The following is a 25,379-nucleotide window of genomic DNA, read 5'->3' as shown; positions in this document are numbered from 1 at the left end:
TAAATGGAGAACTAGCAACGGTAATAACATTAATTTTAAAAATAATATGGAATCTATTTTATTGATATTTTAATTAATAATTGCACCTTAGTTTATATTCACTTTAATGGTCATTTTTAGTTTTCAATTTAGATTTTGTTGTTAAAAAAACAACATTGATAAAAATTATTAGAAGCAAAAGCAATGTCAAACAACGTAAAAGTATTCGCTCTGCCTTTTTTAAATGAAAAAAATTCAAAAAGACAGAGGAGAATTAATTAAATAATAAGAAAACAGCAATCTGCAAATTTGTTTATATACCGTAAAGCCCCGGTATGACAAACAAAAAACTAATAAGTAGGTACTAATCAAAACAATTCAATAGAATATAGCGAAGAATTTTGCCATTCCCCTTCAGATTCGTCATATCGAAGTTTCACTTTATTTATATCCACAGATATATGTACATAGTTTGTATAACAAACAAAATATACATACATATATCTCACTCGATATCTTTCTATTCATAATTTGTTTTGTTTTGGTCTATTTTACACCTTGTTGTTATTGCTGTTGTTGTTGTATTGTTGAACGTTTTTGAGAAATAGTTTTGATAAAACACACAAACACACACACACACACAATTTATTACAAGAGGGAAATAAATAAATTTGTATTTTTTTTTGTCGGCCATTTTGTTTACATTTACACAAAAGTTACATACAAAACATGTTATGGCATTTTGTTGTGGTTGTTGTTGTTGTTATTGTTGCCATGAACCACTTTGGGTATAACTGAGTTAAAAGTTAGAGTTAAACGCCTTCAATAACCACGCCCACAATGGCTGACAGCAACAACAACAGCAACAACTAGACAAAAAGAGGGTAAAATAAAAAAGGGGGTGAGGATTCTCGGGGTTTCTGGTCTGAGGGCGATGAGCTGCCTCCGCTTCGCTTTGCTCCGTTTTGCTGACTCAACTCAAACTTGAAGTGAGGAAAAATCATTTGCATAAAATAATTGCGTGTTTTCAGTAAATAAATTACATTCAAGTGTAGGGCATATAAACACCACACACCACACACACACCTCTTACACACTCACACACTTACAAATATATGTATAAAAATCTTTATCTATAACTTTATTTTTGTATATATTTTGATATGTATTCCATCTTGGTAACATGTCGTCAAGCAATTAATAACGGATTATGAGCGTTTACACCACACACACACACACAAACACACACACATACACGGAAAGGACGATACTCAAAAGAAAGCAGGATAAAACATTTGTATCATCTCTGAGATACAAAAATTTCATCGCTACATCCTTCCCATCTCACTGAGCTTTTAAGCTGATGAAAAGGAAAAATTCCTGTTGCATTCTCCATAAACTGAAAATAAGTCTTCAGTAATTTTTGTATGCCTTGCTATTCGTTTTTTCTTTCATTCTTTTCATTATTTCGTATAAAAGGCGTTAAAATTTGTCTACAGATTAGCCTGGCGGAGGTCGGCGACATTTGTTAGCCAAAGAGCCATTAAAGAGGCAAAAGAGAGTGAAATGAATTAAAGTTAAACATCCTCAATTAGGTATGAAGACGTATAGTTAACATATAGAAGGGCAATATCATGGTATCTTCCTCAAATATATGAATTATGTATTTATTCTAAACAGTAGTTAGTTACTGATTAACAAATTAAATGACAAGCAATTGCAATTAACTTTACCATTTACTTGAACGAAAATATCGTTAGTTACTGTTATTTTATGATATTTCATATATATACACATATTTAAACTTACATTTATTTGTAATGCTAAAATCACCAAAATCGATGGCTTTCACCTATTTCTGATTTTGCGGATTTTGGTTTAATATAATAATAATCTTTCATCTAAAATTAATAAACAAATTCGTTGAGATTTTAAATATTTTGAGAAAATAGATGACAGAAGCAAATAATTAATTAAAAAAAAGTTTCCATATATAATAAGGACTTGAGCTTAAGAGTCAATTTTTGTTATTTATCCACTCTTAATGATAGAAAATATAGGTATGTATATATATACATATTATTATGTATTTATAGATACATATATTATTATGAATATTACTTATTTCACTTCATGATTGTATCACAAATCATTCATAATCAGTTTATTAATCATAGAACTTGCCACATCATATTTATATACATAAGCAGTTCTTAAATCCTTATGCTCACACCTATTAATCTGGCCATAGGTGTGTATGGAGTAAATGGAAGTTTCAGACTTCTCCTTCGACCTCTTTTAGCCTCAACTCTGTTTTACTCAAATGTAAATTTGCTTCCTACTCTAATTGGTAAATGATCCTAAGATTAGATAGTCGATGACGTGTGAGATTTCTTGAAAGATCAACATATGCTCGATTCCATTCGCTGACAACAAAGCCAAAAACTGAAAATCGTCTGCTGAAGTGAAATTCCATCAATGAAAAGTTGTCTTTAGCCTCTGTATAGGTCCACACAAAGTGTCCATAAAATGTTGCCTCCTACAAGGGTTAAGCGAGGACCATACATACATTTTTAGTATAGTAATCAAAATTTAGCCAAACATATCACAACAGAATCCTTTGTGCTTTTTACACCATGAGTGAAGGATATCGACAACAGTTGCCTCAATTAGGATCCAGACTAGAGACTTTCTTGTGCATTTGTCAGTCTCTCAGTTGTCCATCAAACAGCCTATTCGGCTAAAGAAATCATGATGAGCATTCCAAGAAGTATTCCAAGGGTATTATGATTGTTGGTGTTAACTTTTTATGTGCGTCCTGTGAATTTTTCTTTTGCAAGTGCAATATGCATGCTTTCTCTCTCTCTCTCTCCCTCTCTTCTCTATCTCTTCTTTCTATCTATGTTTGTTATGTTTTTTTTTCACTCGTCTTTCTGTTCTACTCTACGTTTCGGCTCGTTCATGTATTTTTTATCTTAATACCCCAAAGGCATTCTTTTGCAGCATAGACAGCGTCTTGGAGAACAAAAAAAAAAAAGAACGAGGAAAAAAAATCGTAAAAAAGACGAGAAGAATTTCTTGCAATTTTAAATACCGTGTATATAAATATCTGAATGATAGTTGGGGTATATGCAACTAATAAATCTGTTAGGTACTTTGGAAAATTCGGCAAGCTTAACAAATGGCATGCCTCAGCCTTTAATAGCATTTACCAACACTTGAACAGATTTCGAAACAGAGATTAACTAATCTTGCAACACTAAAATACTATGGAGCCTTATATAGTCAGGATTTCTTTGATCACCTCAAACTAATTCAATGGCAAGGACTTTAGATTTTTCAATACAAATCTTTTGAGATATTATTTTAAGATTTATATCGAAATTTTTAGTTACTACAGGGCATCTTGAGCTCGATATCGGTGACTTGGCTAGATATGCGATTGTTTTTTTCTTCTTCTTTTTCTACTTGCAACATGGAGTTTGGCAAGTTGCAAAGACAGCAAAAGTCATGCGCCAAAGAGCTCCTGAAGGACGCATCAAGGAGACAAGACCCTGACAATGATGGCACTTTGTTGTTCTCGTTGTTGTTGTTGTCACTGTTCTTCATCATCATTAGCGCCCTCCCAATGCAAAAAAAAAAAAAATAAGAAGGAAAAAAACGAGCGAAACAAACAAATAAATAAATAAAACAAAATAAAATAAAGAAATGCCGAAAATATGCTTAGGGTTAAGTGTTCCCGTTAGAGGGAGGACCAAAGGCACATCTGCCCTCACCCTAAGCCTTATCCTTGCCGCCTCAATGACAATGCCTTTTAATCCCAAAGACGGAAAGAAAGGAAAAGGTTGGCCAAATAAATAAAAAACCAAACAAAAAAAAATGCACCACCCGCTCCTCAGATAACGGTGCAAAAGGATATGCCCACTGTTTGACCGAAACCAAACTACTCCTCGATCATTTTCACGTCGAATTATCAATACTCTTTCAAACATCAATGACTGAGTGAGAACTATGTGATAGTTTTCTCCAAACTTGATGTCTTTTTCTTAAATAACTTTCAAACTCTTTTTTGCAGCAAAGTTCATCAATAGACCGCAATACTTTTTGTAAGCGTATTAAACGGGTAATCAAGTACGTTAACAAGAGCAACGAAATAAAAATTCAAATGTCAATGCTCTTATTTCGACACCCAAAAAAAAGAAAAAACAAAAACAAACATACACACAAGAAAGTGAATATATACAACATATAGAGCCAAAGAGCCGATATAATTATTCCGGGAACGCAAATCGTATACCCTATAATGAATAATAGTCCTGACCAATTGATTACTGAACTAATAGAACTGAGGAAAGTATGAATAATTAGAAGATACCTAAAAGGAATATGAACACTTCGGAATACCTAGAAAGAAAATAATAAAATAAAAATAAAATAAAATAAAATAATGTTGTGAATAATTATGAATATGTTTCTAGATTAGAATACCAGTTTCTGATTAAAATAAATTTAAAAAGCAATATGTAGAATGAAATAAATGGTTATTATGAATAATTATGAATAGCTACCTAGATTAGATTACTAATTTCAGTTTATCTTGAATATCAATAAAATAAAATGTATGAATCTTAAAAAGAAGATCTATATATGAAATATAAATAAATGAACTAATAAGTAGTATATGAATATGAATAAATGGAATGTAAAGTATCTAGAAATTGAATAAGATTATCCAAAATAGAATAACTGGTATTTAAGCTCATAATGTTCAAGATGAATTTGAATACCTACGATGAAACGTGGATTATGAGTAATAATGAATAATAAGCTTAAAATGGAATTTTATAACTCAGAATAAACTAACTTAACTTGCATTTGAATTCATTATGTCAAACATGAATGTGAATAAAAAATAAGTTAAATAATTTTTATTGGAATTTACATGATAAATTATGAATTGTTGCTTAATTATGAAATTCCAATATGAGTAAGATTAAGGGTGTTTTCTTATTTGGATGTCTGTCTTAAAATGAAATAAGATTACTCACAAAGAAATTCGAATATGAATAACTTGATTATGAGTGATTTGATGACTGAATGTATATAAAATTCTTATCTATCAACTGTTTATTTTTTTGACCAAAAGGTAAGTACTCATTTGGGGGGGAAAAGGTATTCAAAAGTTAGCTGAAAAAGGCCTTACACACACAGCCCACACACACATACAGTCGTAACAGACTCATGAGTGTTATTTATTGCGACACAAAGGAGTCGCTGGGCTGACAGACGTTCAATGTCCTGCAGCCAAACAACAGGCTAATAAAATGTGACGAGCGTAACGCAGAACGCAACGCGAATTAAATTTTTTTTCTCTCTCTGCTTTCTTTCTTTTGCTGTTTTGTTTCTTGTGCAGGACACATGGTACATCATCAGGACACAGGAGTCGGTGTCAGTCGTCGTCGTCGGCGTATGTACACTAACACACACAGAGGACATTGACACCCGCCAAAAAGAAGAAAAAAAAAACCGAAGCCCTACGAAGACGCCGAAAATGTTTGCTAACGACGAAAGCCAATGCCCCCAAAATGTGAGCTGCTGCTGCTGCTGACTGCTCTGCCTGGGCACGTGTGCGTGTCCTTTACGCAGGCTCGAGTCTCTGCCGTTTTTTGCCATTTCTTTTTTTTTTTTTTTTGGGTTTGTTTTTAGCTGGATTATCCTTGCCCCTAGGGCCAAAAATGGAGGGACGTTGACTACGTAGTCGAACGTCATCGACACACAGGAAAAGTGCATTGAACTTCAACGTTCAATGATCCGGGCCTCGACTGGCTTCTGCCTTTTTTGCTGTCTTCTTCTCTTTCCTTTTTGTTTTTTTGGTTTTGGCCTAAACAGCTGATTTGGCAAATGCGTGTACGCAACACTTTAAAGAGTGTCCTGAAGGTAGTCCTGCTTGCAACAATAAATCTTCTTGAAAAGTTAAGTTACAAATTGTTTGTAATTCATTCTACCCAGATACATATCCACATAGGGCTAAGACCTTTCAATTATGTATGTATTAGTTAACCAGCTTGTTTTTTGTTTTTGCTTTTTGGTGCAGTGAATTGGCCGCATAATCAGATCTAGCAATCGCTTTGCCTCGTTGTCGGCGTCATTAAGAAGTGAAGTGAAGTTAAGTTAAGTAAAGTGTACTGTAGGTTAGCCTTGTCTGTGGCTAACGACCACCAACACACGAGAAACCGAAATGCAAATAATCGTTTCATGTGTGTGTCGCTTGGTTGATCATAGCCCCCAAGATCGCCCCAAAGATGTGAAATGCCTGGCCCCATGCTGAAAAAAACAAAACAAACCAAACCAAACCAAAAGACGGCTAAATAAAGCAGTCAGCTTAATACAAACCATTTCTGTATATATACATCTCTCTCTGTCTCTCTCTCTCTCTCTCTCTCTCTCTCTCTCGCTCTGTCGCCCTGTCTCTCTCAATCTATTTTGGCTGCACTTAATTTCAGCGTTCAACAGACAATTAAAATCCAATTAATTCTGACGTTTATTATGCTAAGCCGACTGTGGACGTAAACTGCCTGACAATGTTTTCCTTTTTTTTTACTTTTTTTTTTTTTTGGTTTTGGTTTTTTTCTTCCTTTTGGACCTAGACCAAGTTGCTCTCAGACTCCGTCTATCAATATATACATATATCCATGGAAGGAGCTAAACCAACTCTTTGACTGTTCTTCTTGTCGGCTTCCAGTTTGCATTGACCAAACAAACAACAACAACAACAAAATAAGTTCATATGCAATTCTTAAGTGCCCAGAGCACACAAAAAAATGTACAATTGAAAGTTCTTACTTGATGAAAAGTACTTTACTTTGTATTCAATTTGAAAATGTTCCAAAAATTGCATTGAAATTTATGTAAAATTGCTTTAAAATATCTTATTGACGATTTATATATAGGTACATATACCATTTGTCCAATTTTCATACCCGGAATGTTATATATCCTATAAATTGAGTTGGCATAACCATTTGAAAATAAACAAAAAAGGTAGCAAAATTGATCAACTATTATATAAACATTTGTATATTTCATCTAGACTTCATCCTTTTTTAAGTTAATCAATTAATAGGTTTTAGCCCACATAAAGAAAGGTAAAACTTATAGCTTTGAGCTTTGTTATTCTTTTTTCGCATTATGCAGTTGGAATTCTCAACTAGTTTTAGCGTCACAAGTCTTTAGTAAAAGCTGCTAATAATAGAAACTGGTGGTTCTTGAAATAGGTATACAATCAGCTCACATTTTGTCCCTCCTATGACAAATATATATTTTATTTCAATAAAACCGCTTATAAACTTTTGATGTTTGACTAAATTACTACCTTAATCCATTGAATTAAGTGCCATGCGCAGCTTCTAGAAGGACTAATAGAAAATTCTTTTTAATACTTTTATTAAATATGTAAATGATTTAGTTTTCAATGCAGAAGAAAGTGTTTTGTGTACAAGACAAAAACACAAACAGAGCCATAGAGAGTTTTGTAATTATTCACAACAATTCTTAAATTAATAGCTAGATTATCAGTTACCAACTTTTTGAATTGCTTTTGAAGGTTGTGTTTAAGTTACCTAATAAACTATGACAATTTGGAACATTTTTTCAAAACTTTAACTTAAATATTAATGAAAAAGACGACAAATGATAAATTTGAAGTATTTTCTTTTAAATAATTGTGTAAGACTCTCAAACTGTTCAGATAATATATAGAGCTTAAATGGCCACCTGAGAGACGAATCACAAAACGGATGCTGTTCAAGAATATATATATGTATGTACATAAATACAGACATTTATTATATCTTAAAGGGACAAAATTGTAATACAAGCAAAATATTTAAGCGTTTATGGCCGAAACTCAATGCCAAAGACATGAAATTATCGATCCAATCCAAATATACTTAAAGTTTTCTTCTCTCTTTCTATATAAACAGTGTGTGAGTGAGAGAGAGGGAGAGAATGAAAAAAACACTTTTGTCTGGATATTTGTTTGTTGTTTGTTTGTGTGTATGTGTGTGTGTGTGTGAGTGTGTATATGGCTGAGTTTAAGTAGCCAACAGGTCAAAAACCGAAACTGAAAGAAGTGGTGAGTTGAGTTTGGGGATACTGGGACGTGGGCGGGGACCGGGGCCGGGGCCGATGGGGGGCATTGTCATCTGCGTGAACTTTATGGCTGTAACTTGTTGTTGTTGCTGTCGTCGCTGCTTTTCTTTGACATGACCTTACGCAATACAGCTGTAAATAAATGTTAATGTGGCAAATACAGATACATACAAACTTGACTAGAAGCAGAAGCCAAAACCGTTTTCCCACTTTACTTTAATTTGATGCAGTTTTGCTTACTTTAATACTTAAGATAATAAATTGATATATATTGTTTGGTACAATGTTTATTAACAAACGCATTTAAATATTGAGATATACCTTAAATAATAGCAAGCAACTTATGTATTTAGGCCTAGCAACATTATAATGGCTAGCAACATAGTTGCCCAGCAACATTTTGTGTTGCTAGCTTAAACCCATTAAGTATGATAGTATTTTTTGTTTTTTTTTTTTCGTTTATTTTTCTGTTATTGCATTCAATTTATAAGAGAACCTTATTTCATAGTTCAAATATTATCAAAGTTTCACTTTATAACTTGAAAAGATCCAGTTTTTACTCATAAATTGCAAATTTTAGGTTTATTTTAGTTTCATAGTCAATGGTTTTAAATAAAAGTTTGTGTAAACGCTTAGTTAAAGTTTCATTATCATAATTTAAGGTGTTAAAAACTTCTTTGATTAAATATTTCTTCAAAAAAATTAATATATGACTAAATTAATTACCTCTAAACTAGGTTTATTAAGTCACAAATTTCTCATTACAACAATATTGACCATAAAAAGCCACAAAAATAAAGAAAATTAATACAATACAATTGTAAATATTAAAAATGGTAAGTTTAAAGTCATATTTAATATCTGTCATAATCACAAAAGAGATTAGTTGGCCTTCTCTATATTAATTTAAAAAAAAGTATAATACAAAAAAGTGCAAAATATGAATTAATATTTTTTAGAATTTACTTACAATTAGATATCAGGAAAGAGGTTGTATTATAATTTCCATTTAAAAACTAAAACTGATTAGTTTTAAGCAAACTATTTTACTTCAATCTTTTGAGTTTTTAGTTTAATTATTTATTTGCTAGTAACTTTTAAGTATTTATTTATTTATTAATGTGTATAATTCGAATTTGTATAAAAATATTTCTAGAAAACATTGACCGAAACACCAAATTAATCATTTAATCATCAGAGTTCAGTTCAAGTTTTACAATATGTTCAATCTCTGTTTCTAGGAGTTAGTATAAGCTATAAAACGTTGTGATTATATTTCAAGATTTTCACTAATTGACACTAATTCTCGAAGTCTCGAAGTCTCAAGTTGCATATAAGACAGGTACTAACATATGTCCATACAAAGAGATGTTTGTATATAATGTAAAGACACATGTCTTTGTATGTAGGTAAGATAGGTTGATAGGTATGTAGAAGATAGGCGCAGGTACAATTAAAATTAATTACAAACTATCTAATTACATGGAGTAATATGCTAATCAGCTTCGCTTCGACTCGCCTAGCCACGCACCTGGCAACCGAGTTTTGACTCGACTAATGGCAATGGCAAGTTGCTTTGTACTCCTCCATCTCCTCCACCTCAATCTTCTCATCCTCCTCCTCCTCCTCCTCCACCTCCTGCCCCTACTCCAACAATTTGCAGCTCTCTTGCAATGTCAGTTTGCATGTCAGTCCGTTGCATGTAAAACTTAATGAGATTTTGCGCCATGGCCAAGAGTGAGTAAGTCAATGAGTGACTAAGAAGAGACCCAACGCCCCAACGTTTTGGAGTTGACAAAAAAAAAAAAACATTTCATACATGTCGTAGTACATATTGGAGCCATGTTTACGTTACCAAGTAGGTCTCTCTATAGCTATGCATATTGCTATAATCATTTTGAATCATCTACTCACTTTTTACCACTGACTGCCACCAATAGTACAAATCGTATTAACTTTTTGGAAATTTAGGAAAGTTTTCCATCACCTTATAACAAAAGGAATTAAAGTATGATATTGAAATGATCCTAAATGATTTCTGTTAACCTCAAAAACCTTTTTTAACTTTTCAAACCCTTTTGATTTCTTCCTTTTGGGTACGATTTTGGTTTTGATCTACAATACTTGAGGAACTTATGGAAAATTAAAAGATTTTAAACATTTACTCTAACTAGAATTAAGGAACTTTATTTTTAGATGTTTGTTTTTTTTTCTAGTTAAAGATTTACTCTAAGTTTGATCTACCTTTTCGTGCAAATATTTCAACTCATTATATTTCAGATATTTGTTTCAACTTCATTGGTTTATATAGAATTTACGGAAGTTTCGATATGGATCCAAAAAAAAGTCATTCTTTTGAGGACCTTTTCCCTGTTTTCCCCTTCTTCTTCTATAAAATTGAGTGCCGGTTTAGCCAATTATTGGTAGCAAATATTAATGTGCCATAAATCAGACGCCAGGTGAACGAGACTTTTGGCCAGCAAGAACAAGAACAACAACAACAACGACAACAACCACTGAAAGTATACCAAACAAAGAGTCATAAATAAATATTTTTGGGCAACTTATTCTGGCAGTTTCTGTTTGCCACATTGCGTTATTATTGATGATGGGCAATCCGAATTGAATGTGAACAAATGTATAAAATGTACTTGCCACACGGGTGGGCCAAAAAAAAAAAAAAAAACCGAACTACTTTTGATCCAAGATTTGTTTGTTTGAATAAACCATTCATAAATTTGTCTCTGTGTGTATTCAGTAAGCTTCTTCTTTTAGCTAAATCGATTAGTATACTAATTTTTTAAGACTAGATACTTTCTGTTAACGTTGTTTAATAGGCAAAACATGGGTTAATTGGGAAAAATAGTCAAGGACATTAATGAAACGAAAGTTACTCGTTATTTAATGTTAAAAGATAATTTTTGGAAATTACGTTTTAAAAAATAAATCTAGGTATTGCTTAGTATGTAAATTGATATTATTTTAGTACATAAACTGTAGAATTACTGCCAAAGCAAAGTTAAAAAACAGCTGAAAATGGTTGAAAGCAGTTGAAAGTAGTCAAAGGCAGTTGAAGACGGTTAAAAGTGCTTGAAAGCGGCTCAAAATGAAAGCTTAAGGCAGCTGAGAACAGTCTTAGCCATCGAACCCAGTTGGGAACAGAGTTGAGACCATGAAATCTGAAAGTTTCATGCGTTCTCAATTCATTCGATTCAGTCGGCCATTAAACGAATGATTGAGTTCGAGTACTTGTATTTACTCAATTCACTTTAGTGTTCAGTGTGATTCATTCCGTTTGTTATAATACTGAATGTGTCAAATGTCGATTTGAATGCAACTCTCTAGTTGAAACCCAGCTGAAAAATTTGAAGAACGAGTTCAAAAATAAAAAAAACTTATTTAAACCCACTAACATAGAGGTCAATCCTATAAAATAATTGTAATTGGTTTTTAGTTGAAATAAGAAAATCCCGAAAAGTTATATTGACCCTCTTTATTAACTGTTTTAACTATTATTAACTATTTATTGTGTTACAATGCAAAAGAAGAAAATAGAACGAATCTATCTAATCGAATCTATTTCAAAATAATAGTTTTTAAATATATTTTAAAACAATTATTTGCCCGAAGCTTTTGCTATTAACCAAAACAAAAAGAAGTCTCTAAAAATGGAAGCAAGCTAATGCTAAGCAAATTCTCACAGTGAATACTACTTATACCTTTACTCATGGTCGAGCAGGGGCGTAGAGAGGGGGCCACTATCATTGTACATCCAATTGGGGCTTGATTTTAAAGGTCATCAAAGATCATTTGCTAGATATTTGAGTTAAACGAAAGGATAAACCTAATGAATTTGAAGCTATTTTGCCCTAAATAATATTCATTTTGAAATTTCTTTTAATACATGTCGCTTGAAAAATGTTTACAAGGCTAATTCACTAAAAAAAAATTCGAAAGTTGTCCATTTGAGTTGTTAGGAACATATTCCTGAAGAATCTATTCTTAGCCTATTTCGTATTTTACTTCCAAGCTTTTGCATTAGCTACAGCATTGTCAATATTCCCAAACTTATTCGCATTAAAAATTCGACAAAATTATTACTATAATATCCTCTAAAAAAAAATAGAAGAGAAATTTTAAGGTTGCCGCATTTTGGGATTTCCTCTTGTTAGGCACAAAAATGTTCTTTCTCTACGGCTCTGAAACTCTCGCAGATGAACAATGGATGAAACCCACAAAATATATTGTTAGAGAATGTCTGGGTAGGTAGATATATATGTACATATATAGATGGCCATGTATGTTATATAGGAAAGCATTTAAATATTTATAAGCACAAGTTACTTGGTCTATTCTCAATTTTGTGCCATTTCCTTTGGTGAGGCCAAAAAACAACGACAATGGCAACAACAAGAACAACAACAATTCGACTCAACTCAACTGAACTGAACAGAACTCGAGTAGAGTCAAGTCGAGTCGAGTCTTCTCCTTCTCCTCCTCATCGTCGCACAAAACCGAAATAAATAATTGATGAAACAGCAAAGCGCACGTAGGGATTTTGAGCCGTCCAGAATGAAAATTCCAAATTCTTGGAGTTTGGGCATCGAGAGTTGGGAGTCAAGTGTTGGGAGTCGTCAGTCGAGAGAGTTGGGCCTGGTGCAGCAGCAGCAGCAGCAGAGCCAGGAAAAGCAGAAGCAACGCATGATGTTGTGTTGGCCACATGCGAGGTTAAGTACATGCCAGAAAAATATACATACTTACATACATATGTATGTATATGCATGTACATATTTACATACATAGAATGTAGAATGTACATATGTATTGCAGTACGTGCGCACTTATCGATTTTCTGCTTGAAAATTCGCCCAAAAGCACCAAAGCCGTCTTGTCCGTCTGTCTGCCTGTCTGTCTGCCTGCCTGCCTGTCTGTCCGTCTCTGCCCAAAAACCCAACAAAACAACGATCCCCCGCAACCATTCACCCACACACACACACACACACACACACACACACACACACATTTGGCTCTAACATCCCCGTTTTTGTACTGGTATTTTTTTTGGGAAGGGTTGCCGCCTCAGGACCCAGGACGTGTTTAGGTAAAGGTGGCCATACGTACATTTCCACTATACATACATACATATATATATCCATATGTACATACATTTCATATATAGGCGTCTTTCGTAGACGGTCATCGTCATCCTCGTTCTCATCGTCATCCTCGTCGTTGGCGTTGGCGTCGTCATCGTCATCGTCCTTTGCTACGTTGCCCGTAAAAACGCACAGACAGAACTGACACTGCAGTGTCCCAACCTGTCCAGTAAATTGACAAAACAACAACAACAACAGAGAATTATATTTTTTATTTGTTATAAAAATATATATATATACTCAAAACTAACTTTTTGTATGCAAATGAAACATCATTTTCGAAAAATTTTAAATGCGAAACTCATTTTGTCTCTTTTAACAGCATCTAACATCAAGGCTAAAACTAATTGGGAATTACAATTCATTAAAGTGACAATTTTTAAGTCTATCTTAACCATCGACGTCTGTTAATTTATTTGTTACTTATTTCCTTTGATTTCCTCTTCTATTTGAGTCGCATAGCAATGTTTTCTAACGTCTTAGACTAGTTCTTAAAAGCATCTTAAAAGTGAGATTAGTCAGTCTTAAATGGTTAATATCGCTTTTTAGAAGAAGAGGCAGCAAATTAAGTACATCTACAGCTAGAAGAGACACACACATAGATGGCGAAACAAATCCTTGTGAGATCCTTTGCATATCCTTAAGTATAGTCGTAACTTAGCCATCAAAACAATTGCATTTAAAAGTCATTCTTGGGATTACAACTCCTTCTGCCATGGCATGCCTTTGAATTCTTTCTGAATTCATGTATCAATAAAGAATTTATGAATAAAGAATCATTGTTCATCCAATGAAAGAATGTAGGGAAAACATAAGAAAATAAGTCAGATCCTATGACTTTTCCGTACACATATTTCTAATATGGTTTTCTTATCTTAAACCTAGGCTAACCTAGTTATAAGGGATAATACGAAATCGAAGGATGAACTCTTCAAATCTTTAAACTTAAAAAGTAATTTAAATAACATGGAATTCCAATTAACTCTTCCTAGACTCAATTCCGGATATATCTACCATAGGCAAAACATTGGTCTAATAAATAATTTTTACGTTTTTCAGCTCTTATCATGACCAACTAAAAAGTTTTAAAAGTGGTCGTTAAATTTGAATCGATCGTCATACTGAAAAAATGCTTTTCTCGAAAATCACTAAATTTTTTAAACCAAAAATAATAAACTTTTAATCGGATCCCACGCAATAAATATTCACTAGATCCCTTAATGATATAGTATATATGCATGAATAATGTCGAATTGTAGAATATGCAGCGAAATCCATTAGAAACTCTAATTTAAAACTTTGAAACATTAACGAACAGATCAAATTTTGTATTCGAACGACGTGAAATATTATATATTCTATAGAAAAAGTATATTCGAAATTATTTAAACTTTTCTTGTAGATCTGTAACTAATTAATAGATACATTGTTGTATCTAAATAAATTGCTCATCGTTCTCCAACTTAACTAGATACATTATATATATTAGTTGGCTTCAATGTGTATTGTTGTGTTGCATTGGACAAAAAACTATGAACTTTGTATAACTTCTGGAGCACAAGAACAAAATGTCGAAAACGCAAGACCAAAAGAAAAAGAAAAAAAAAACAGGAGAAGAATGAAAAGCCCCCCAAAAAACAGACCTACACAGACACACACACGCACACTTTTACACACAGACACGTAGTGCAAATGGATGGACAGAAGGACTAAGATAGGGACAAGGACAGACATGCGCCCATATAACGTATAACGTATCCCCAATGGACAGAGAGGCCAAACCCAAGGCCTGGGTTTGCCGTTGCCGTTGCCATTGCCGCCATTTTACCGTTGCAACACCCCTGACTAAGTGTGTGTGTGTGTGTGTGTGTACCACCATGCATTTGACGGGCTGCAGGTGCGACCCAACGACAACGACAACGACGAGTGACGGAAAGGCAAAAAGGACGAAAAGGTGGACACGAAACTGCTGGCAAACTGGGGTAAGAGGGCGAGGTTGATTGCGAACAAAATTTCCGACCTATCGCATGCAGTATGCTCGTTGCGTTTTTGTTGCCTTTGCCGCCTGCATGATGCGTGTACATACATCTATACATACATCCGTTCATCCATCCATCCATCCATCCATCCAGCCAAAGAGTGGGGTGGAGTGGGCCCACATACGTTTGTATATAAAAGGAATTGGAATAGGTTTTTAGGAACACTGAGCAATAGAGTAGAGTATGCCCTGATGGTGTGTGTGTGTGTGTGTGTGTGTGTGTGTGTGTCTCTGGTCTGGTCTGGTTTGGGTGTTGCATGGTGGAGCATTTTGTGTGCGAATGCCTCGCCTCGCCTTGGTTTTTGCGATATCAATTAAGGATATGCTGCTGCTAGAGCCTGACTCTCCACTTTAGAATATGTAGGCAGACAACACCAACACACACACACACACACACACATACTGAAAGGCAGACAACAGGTCGAGTCGAGTGGTCCACACCCGTAGTGTAAAGTGGTGTTGTGTGTGTGTGTGTGTGTGTGTGTGCATGGACTTTACCCAAATGAACGAAATCAAGGATCGACAACATGAACTCGTACGAATGATTTAGTTGTCCGCCTACCTATTTCCCCTATCACCCCTCCTCTACACCACTTTCGAGAACCCTATCATCCCCAGAGTTCTCTCTCTCTCTCTCTCTATAGACAGACTGTAGTCAATGTGCTAAAAAGACTTAACTAAACATACTCCCTATCTTTCTCTCAATTAAAAACAAATGAATATTTTGGCAAATTTTCACACGAAACTCCTAAATTCGTTTAGCTTTTATTTCTTTATGAAAGATTTTACTAACTTTGCGAAAGATCTAAATATTATTTTAAAGAATTAATTCAGAACCAGCGGAATTTTCCTTAAGAAGATTTAGATAGCATTTGATTTAGATTATTATTAAGGATTTTTTAAGGACTTGCGTCAGATATATGACGAAAATTGATCAACTTTGCTTATGAACAGACATTTTAATTTAATACTTAACAGAGAAAAAAAACAATTAGCAATAACATCTTAATTTTTAGAAAAAGTTGACCATTGTCATTTTAATTTTCAAAAAATAAATAAGTATTGAAAAAATGTTGATTACTGTCTTCATGATTTTAAGATTGTAGGCAAGAAGCTATTAACCATTACAAAACTAAGTCAAGTAATTATTTAATATAAGTTTTTAGTATTATGTCTAAAATTATTAAATATGACTTGATTTCTTTTAAAAATATATTTTTTAAAAACTTTATTCAAAATACATATTATGGTCTTTAGAGGGCGAATCCATTGAAAACTTTGGTTACTCTGAGTCAGTGGCGGATCTAGCTAATAATTTTGGTATGTAAAAATATATATTATTAAATATAATCAACTTCAGTATAAAAAACATATCATATCACAGTTGCATCTCTTCTTTTTTAAAGAACCTCCGGTTCCGATTTTTGAATTATTCTTTGATAAATGGCTATGGCTATGATTTTTGTGAGTATTTCTGTGACAAAAGTCTTTATCTAATTATTACGCCGTATTTCAATATTTTAATCGTTGAACCGTTTGATAAGAAAGTTCAATGATAGCATGGCCATTACGATTCCACCTTTCACTTGCATTCTCTTTGTTGCCTACGTCCCTGATTTCATGTGGGGAAATCCACCAAAAAACATTTGCTCCCTAGGTCGCCCACAAAACCGTAACCATGGTGAGGTCGAGAGGGATGGGGTGGAGGGGGTGGAAGGGGTGCAGTAAGTGGAAACTCTTCATATATATGTATATACGAATGCCCATTCATACATCTCCATCTTCAACGGCCGACGCACCGACCACCCGACCGACCGAACGTGCGTCCTTTCGTTCATTCATCCGACCGTTTGTCCGACTCGCTATAACCGTCCCGCAACGTTGTTCGATGCCTCTGCAATGGACAGCAGAAATTAAGGAATGAGTGACTGAGTAAGCAAAAAGAAAAGAAAGAAAGCAACAAAAACCAAAAAAAAAAACAAAGATTGTGTGCGAGAGACAGAGAGAAAGCGAGAGATAGTTGCATGAACGCGTATACGCCGCATAGTACATACATATACCCATACATATACAGAGACATCATATGTGTGTGTGTGTGTGCGTGTGCGTCGTTGTGTGTATGAGCCCTAATGGAAATTGGTTTTATGCATGTTGGGTTTTGTTTATTTTTATATTTTTGCTAATGTTTTGCAGAATGCGAGTGGCAGCAGCCGCCGCCGTCGTCCTCGCTCTCGGCCTTCTCCTCTCCGTCCTCGTCCTAGTCCTCGTCGCTTTACCGAAATGGACATGTCTAGGCTGGTTGGTTGGGATATCACACACACACACACACACACACACACTATCTATCTTTCATCTCTATCTCTTCGTCTGTCTCACTCTGGCGCATCCTTTGTGTGTGAGTTTTTGGTAAATGCTGTTATTTTTTGGGTGTCGACTGTACTTCCGGATATTGCATAGAAGGATATTGTTGTTGTTGTTGTTGTTATTGTCAGTCCTTCTCCTCTTTCTCTTTCTCCTCCCCTGCCCGTTTGAAGAGAGTGAGGTTCAGGCACTACCAATACGCCTCTTTCGATTAGCTTTTAAACGAAATTCCGTGTTGTGGATTCACATATGTATGTATGTAGATACATAGATTCATGGACAGCATAGTGTGCCCCGAACCGAACATCCTGCTCCTTCCATGCACACCAAAAACACCGGTTAGTGGTCAAAACTAAACTTAACCACAACCGGACTATGTTCAAAACTCTATGCTCAATAATTGGCAAACTTTGCACAATGGCACTTAACATAATTTTTGCTTCAAATACTTAACTTATTTCATACAGTTAATAATACTAGTCATCCAGAATTTTAAGTGCAAAGTACAGTGAAACTTCCCTAAAGTAAACTCCCAAATAAATGAGTTTTCTATATAAATGTATTCAAGTTTCAAGAACAGTAATGAATCTAGGAAGAGTAAATGATCGATTTCGCCCCCCAAAGTATGCAATAGAATATCGTAAAATTCAATGTTTAGAAACTATATCGATTTTGGGAATGTTCTTTAAGTTATAGACAACTAAGTTATAGACAACTTTTTAGCTACAATCCCGAAGATCTTTAAAGTTTTATATAAATAAATTCCTTGACTTACCAATGTATACCTTTGGGGGCAAATTTTTATCCAATTTCACTTGCTCCTTAGCCTAAGCTGATTTTAATTGGGTTTCAATATAGCAAGATCATTATTCCAAAACTATTTCAATATATTAAACTTATTATTTGGACCACTGTGCCTTCATTTTAGGGACTTTCCACTGTATTACTATTAATACACAATAATCTACTCAAATTTAAGAACTTTGTATTGTGTGCCAAGCATTTGTTTATGTTGCCAGTTGAGTTGAAATGTTAGGTTATGCAATTTATTTATAACGTTTATCCACTGCAAGTTATAGTTTATGCATAAATCAATAAAAACTATTAGATAATTAAATTAGATAATTAGATAACTAATGAAACCTAATGTTAAAACTCATCTTTAACCCAAAGATAGTAGCAAGTTTGAAAATATTGAAAAATATTTAGCAAATGAATCTATTTATGTGGCAGAGACTGTATGTTTACTTATGTGAAAGTTTGTGTATGGATTTCTGATCTTCTACCTATTTATAAAGAATATCTAATAAAGTTCCAAAGATTTTGAACTCATTTTCTAATTTTAAATATCTTCCAGATTATCAATCATTTTTTTTTTTAATTTTAAACAGCACTGACCATTTAGTAAATGACTAGTTAAGGCCGCGCCCCCTTCAAAAAAATTGTTGTCCTGATTGGATGTTTTCTCTGCTTGTCCTATTGTTCCTCTCGTTTTCTCTCTCTCTCTCTCTCTCTATCTCCCTTCCGTTCATCAATTTTTTTTCCTATCTCTCGCTCCTATTTCCTCTGTTAAAGACGAAAGGACCAAAGTGGGGCTTCTTGTGGGCAGTCAAAAGTCGAACCTTGTTTCAACTCCCCTCCGCTTTATACACCTCCCTCACAAGTGGCCTCTGTGTCTCTGTGTGTGTGTGTGTGTGTGTGTGTGTGTGTGTGTGTCTCCGTGGGCGGGTGTCCTTTGCATGCAATTTTTATAGCCTAACACACCCGAAAAGAGAACACCCTTTTTTTTGTCGCCCACAAGGTGACTAATCAACTTATTGTGAAAAAACGAGATTTTACCTTGTCAAATTTCGATATCCAAGAACGATTTTCGCTCCAAAATGTCCGATTTCTCCGGCAAACTTATGAGCTAGATCCACCACTGAATATATATATATATATATATATAGTTATACGTACGTATTTATGTGTGTAAAAAGCTTTATTTCATTTATTATTTAATTAACTTTAAAAGAATTTATAAAATGTAATCTAGCATATGGATCCACCTTTCTTATCTTGAGTTATAGTTAGATCAAGATTTCCCATTTTTACTTCTCTATATGATAATCATTTTACCATACAATAGAAATTTGATTGCCACAAAGATCGGATAAAAAATGCATTATTATAATTATCATTTAATACCATCCATTGAAAATATCTTCTCTGTTGCGGGAAAAGTCCAGAACTTAAGCCTTACTTATAGTTAGAACCATGATATGATCTTTTAAAGATTAAAAAAATAAACTAAAAATTGTGGTAATATTCTGCAAAGTTTCTTGATTCATTTCTTTATCGAGTCGAAGGCCTTGTTGCTAGTACTCATTGTTTTTTATCCTTTAGGTCTAGTATTAATTACTTTATCTAAAATTGTAAATAAATAAATAAAAAATATCTTTATCATATCAATCAATAAATAAACGAAGATTTTGAATTTGATTAGAATTGTGTTAATAAATTAACCAAAAATGTTGATTCAAACAAAAGTGGTAAAAATATTGATATTGAAATTGGTAATCGGAAATTTTGAAAAGAAAATCGTTCTAAAAGAAATTTATTTATTTTTTACCCTTTCTTCGAGGATCAGTCGTCTCTGGAGTATTAGATAAACGATTTCAAAGCTGAAACTATAAATAATGATTACGAGTGAAGGAAACTTTTAAAGTTTAGCCCGAAATCCAATTAATAGAATTAGATCATTATACAATAAGTAAAATACATGTGTCTATGTATATATAACTTGCTGGTTTCCCCACAAGATCACCGATAACTAACAATTCGATGAAATGCCAAAATCCCTTTTTTCTTTCTTTTCACTGTTTCTTTAGAAAATAAACAGCAACAGGATCAGCGATAACCGATAACTCACCATTGTCTATGATCAAATGCCAAAATTTTGTTTTTTTTTTCAATCAAAATTGATCGAAAAAAGTTCTCAAACGATTATAGAAGTCGTCTGATATTTCAGCGCAACAAATGATCGATGTAAAGGATTTCAGGATCAAGTCCTTCAGATCAGGAATCAATAATGTCTGAAAATGTAAGCAATTTGGTTCGTTTTTGGCTTGTCCATGAAAAATACTTACAACATTTTTTCTTCCAAATACAATAAATAAATTTAACTAAAAGAAAAAAATAATAAAAATGTGCACAAATATATGTGTATATTTTTTTGTTGTTTTTTTATTTTAGTGTTTGTTTTGTTTTTTTTTTTTTTGTTTTGCTTTGTTTTTTCATTTGTTTTTGCAGTTGCTTTGCAGTATATTTCAGAGAAAATCGTTTCAAATCGTTTCTCGCACTTATACACAATAGACTGTATTTATATGATCTCTAAATATGTTTTGTATGCATTTATAATAGTACAATTTTTTGTTTTGTTTTCTTCATTATCATTATTTTCAATCCACACTTAAGTTAAGAGCAAAAGCCCGCCCGAGAACAAAAAAAAAAATTTGTATTACACACAAAAAAAAAATTGTTGTTTTTTGTTTTGTTTTTCTTGTTATAGTATGCTTCCCCAATGCCCCAAATTACGCCCACCCAGACATGCACCCATAGCTGAAGTTGACTTCGCTATGTCTGGGCCAACGTCAACGCTTTTGCTTCTCCCCCTCATTCTCATCCACATCCTGTTTATCAACTGCTTCTGCTACTGGTGGTCGCTGCTCCTCAACTCAACTCAACTCAACTCGTTTTGCTCCATGTGGTTTATTTTGCTTCAGTCTTCGACAGCATACTTCTGGGTCCATTCACGGGCATTGCGTATGGCTTCGGCCTCGTTTACTTTCCATAATTCGGCAACATCATTGGCCAATGGATCATCGGGATTGGGTGCACTTAACAAGGCTTGAATCGATAATAGGATCGTTCGGATTTGTAAAGCTGGACTCCATTTATCTTTGAGTACATCAAGGCAAATGCGACCCAAACGATCAATATTTGGATGGTAAATTTTTGTTATGAAACGAACTTTTGGTGCTGACATTGGATAGTCTTCGGGTAAAAAGAGTTCCAATTTAAATACGCCACCCTCAAAGGGCGAATCATTTGGTCCGGTAACAATCACATGGAAATATCTAGCATTATTCTCATCGGGTATGGCATTAATACCAGGCACCGGTTCCTGCATCAAGCGCTGCGTCTCCTTGATGATGCGGCGTGGCAGACTCGACATCGTGTTCTCTTCTCTCTGGATCTTAGGGGGGACGATGACTGTGTGTTCTCTATAAACGACAAACAAACAAAAAATAATAATAGGAATTAAAAGAAAGAAAACGACAAATAAAATACAATAACAATAAAATTATATTGGAATAGCAACAATATTCTCTCAAACAAAAATGGAAAGTTTTGCCGAGTGTCTGTCTGTATCTGGGATGGTTTTTTTTTTTTTTGGTTCTAGTCTGGTCTGTTTGCATTCACTTTCTTTTTTTGCCACACATGTGACAGCCAGATATACAGACAGATAGCAAGCAACAACAACAACAACAGCATCGAATAGCAGCACAATTGAAAGTTTTGCCTCCTGCAACTTGCAGCAGCAGCATCATCATCTGCATGCAACAAAAAAAAAAAAAAAAAAAGAACCAAGTAAGAGAGTTGCCTGAACTACTCAAATGGTCATTAAATACATGGCCAGGCGACCATTTGGAACCACATTTTAAATGTATTTCCCTTAGAACAAGTCCATCCAAGAGACTTTTAAGACTTGGCTCTTATTTTTAAACTAATTTGATTAATTGATCTAGTTTTATATCATTAGATATACAGTAGAATTTGGCTATAACGATTCCGCTTATAACGTTCGTCCGGTTATAGCGACTAAAGTTCGATGAGTGATTGGTTGGTCCCAATACAAACTTATATGAAAGGGCCTCCGGTTAGTACGTACACCCGATATAACGAAAAAAATCGTCGGTCCCTTGAGCGTCGTTATAACCGGATTTTACTGCACATCGATCTAACAAATAGTTTGCCTACATAAAACTGACTTTGTATAAGTCTAATTACAATGCTTGTTAATTTTAGATGTCTATTACGTTAGAATTGCGTTTACAATTTATGATTCTAAGTGATTTAATATCTAATAATATCATGAACGTAAATAGGTAGGGGAGTGAGGGTGTCTTTACTGTATGAATCTGTCCTAGTGAGTTTTTAAAATGGTCAGACAAATCTTATAAATCGTCAAACTGACGAAATTTGATGAATTTTTCAAAGTCAAAATTCCCGATCATCTCCTCAATATATTTTCTCGATATGTGTATAATATAGAACCGGCCAAAAGTTGGACCACGAAGTGACTGAGAGTTTGAATCTCTTAGACTCCACTTTTTGAAAATTCCATTTGAAAATTCTTATTTTATAGCTGAACACTCTTCTGCGCAGATATAGATCCCATTTTAAGAGTCCTTCGGATCCGTTGAACTTGAGAATTGCATAATTTTGTAATCATTTCAATTAAGTTTTGGATCAATTTAGATAGATATAACCTCTTGCAATAATGGCTCAAAGTATATATTATTAATTAATTTATTAATCATTTTTCAATTGGATCTTTTTCAAATTTTCAAACAAAAGTTTACAAAAATATTAGTTTGAAGATGTTTCAAAAGAAATCATTTGAAGTTAGTTTAAATTATAAATTATCAAAGAATGTGAAACCAGTAATTTCTTTATCCTTCTCATGACCTTTATAAGGACAAACTGTTTTAATGGAAATTGATTTTCCCCCATCACACAAACCGATAAATATCCTTTGATATATTCCAAATCCACCGCAACAAATGATTAAATTACACGAACCAATGGAACTGGTACATTTCGGATCACAAGGACGTAGAAAATTGTTCGAGTTAAGCTCTAAACATGAAACAGAAACATGCAAGCATGTGCATGTGCATGTAATCGATTTTCCCCCAAAACTGGTGTTGTTTTGGGAGGTCACAGGACGATCCAAGGATATAATGCAGTCAATATATGTATACAAGAGGATGCAAATAAAATGCGTTTTCTTTATGACGCACGAGACGCGAAAAACATATTTAAACGCTCACGCATTATTATTATATGCCGACGTGACGCCCGGTCTCATTGTATGCGCACAAACAGACACACCAACACACACCGACACACACACACACACACACACTCAAACACTGGGTGAGCGTCTGCTTGCGTATGTGAGGGTGAACGAATTTGCCAGAACAAAACAACAAAAACAAATTCCAGGAGGCAGAATATGAAACGAATAATCTGAAATAAAATGAATTGTTGAAAGGGCGGAGAAGGTGTTGGTTGGGTTCCTTCTTTTCATTTGTTGTTGTCGTTGTTTTTGTTAAATATGTATTAAAATTTATCGATTTTTTTGAGTGACACACGCACACACACACACACATTCACATATACACTTAAGCCGCTACATGACCGAAAGTATTGATGTAGGTAAGGAGGTGTGTGTGTGTGTGTGTGTAAGTGGGGGTGGGGAATAATTGTCACGCATATGTCAAACACAAAAAAAAAATCAATAACTAGAGCTTTTAATGATTAATCTAATAAAAAAGAAAATGTACAAATTCGCAAAAATATTCACACACACACACACACCTACACAGCCACGCACGAAAAAGACAAGGAAAAAGCATAAGAAAAAAAGACGGCTTTGCCATCAAGACAGAGAAGGAGAAAGAGAGAGAGAATCACAGAGAAAAAGTTTTTTTTTCCTTCTTTTGCAACGATCGCTTAATGTGTTTTAATTTAAATAATAAAGCTTACCCACACACACACACATGCACACACACACACGCAGACACACTTGACTTGAAGATTTTAACAATTTTGCAATTAATTTTGGTTGCTAAATATGTTTTTCTTTACTAATATTGTTGTTGCTTTTGCTGCTGCTGCTGCACTGACACTGAGACAAGCAAATGGCAAAAAAAAAAAAAAGCGAAAAATCTACATACACTCATACATGTATTGCATGCATGTGTGTATGTATTTTTTGGGGTGCACAAAACAATTTACCAAGGCAGAAACTGTTTTTCTCGTATTTGAGATGAGTTTCCTATACAATTTGATGTTTTCTTTAATTTGCCTTCTTTGTTGAATTTTTATCTTTGTTATTTGCAGCAGAAAATTTACCACAAATTTTATGAATATCGAAGCACACTTGGAAACAAAAAAAAATTTAACCTTTTCTATGTGTGTGTAACTAATGTTTCACTGTATTGCGTCCATGTGAGCCGCTATCTCCGAGTCATAGAGTTGCCACCATCTCGCAAGGAAATTTTAAAAACATTTTTCTACATTTTTAAGCAATTTGAGCAAATACATATTGTTAACGTAAATTATTTTAAACAGTTTATTTATTTCTCTTTTATAATTAATTAATAGTTGTCAGTTTGCTCTCAAATAATTTAAATTGCATATATAAAATGTGCTGGTTAGCTGACAGCTCTAGAGCAAAGCAGCTGTCAAATGAACTGACAGCCATAGCAGTCAGCCTTACAGTATGTTATGTGTGGCTGTTATATAGCTAACAACTTTTGTCCGCCAGCTGTTGAAGTACAATTTTTAATTGTGGCGGGAAACAGAATATTTGCTAATTAGACTTGGTCAGATTGGAATTCGGAAGAAGGAAATTACCAAAT

The 25,379-nt window shown here is 34.0% G+C and overlaps 1 protein-coding gene across 4 annotated transcripts; it reads right to left on the bottom strand.

Moving 5' to 3' along the window:
* Positions 1-21,059: 21,059 nt before the first annotated feature.
* On the bottom strand, positions 21,060-24,940 carry LOC6648262 (ubiquitin-conjugating enzyme E2 N). Of its 4 annotated transcripts, none has more exons than XM_047011269.1 (2): positions 24,922-24,940; positions 21,060-21,950 (listed from the first exon to the last, which is right to left on the bottom strand). In XM_047011269.1, exon 2 carries the CDS (start codon positions 21,899-21,901, stop codon positions 21,446-21,448), a length of 456 nt encoding a protein of 151 aa, XP_046867225.1. In that variant the 5' UTR covers positions 21,902-21,950; positions 24,922-24,940; the 3' UTR covers positions 21,060-21,445. The 4 variants fall into 4 exon arrangements, with proteins under 4 accessions (XP_046867225.1, XP_015032712.1, XP_015032713.1 ...); XM_015177226.3 differs by having other exon boundaries at positions 24,754-24,926; XM_015177227.3 differs by lacking the exon at positions 24,922-24,940 and adding an exon at positions 24,871-24,907.
* Positions 24,941-25,379: the final 439 nt, after the last annotated feature.

Source organism: Drosophila willistoni, assembly GCF_018902025.1.
Source record: "Drosophila willistoni isolate 14030-0811.24 chromosome XL unlocalized genomic scaffold, UCI_dwil_1.1 Seg141, whole genome shotgun sequence".
NCBI classification, from domain to species: domain Eukaryota; kingdom Metazoa; phylum Arthropoda; class Insecta; order Diptera; family Drosophilidae; genus Drosophila; species Drosophila willistoni.
This window is presented reverse-complemented; position numbering and strand designations above follow the sequence as displayed.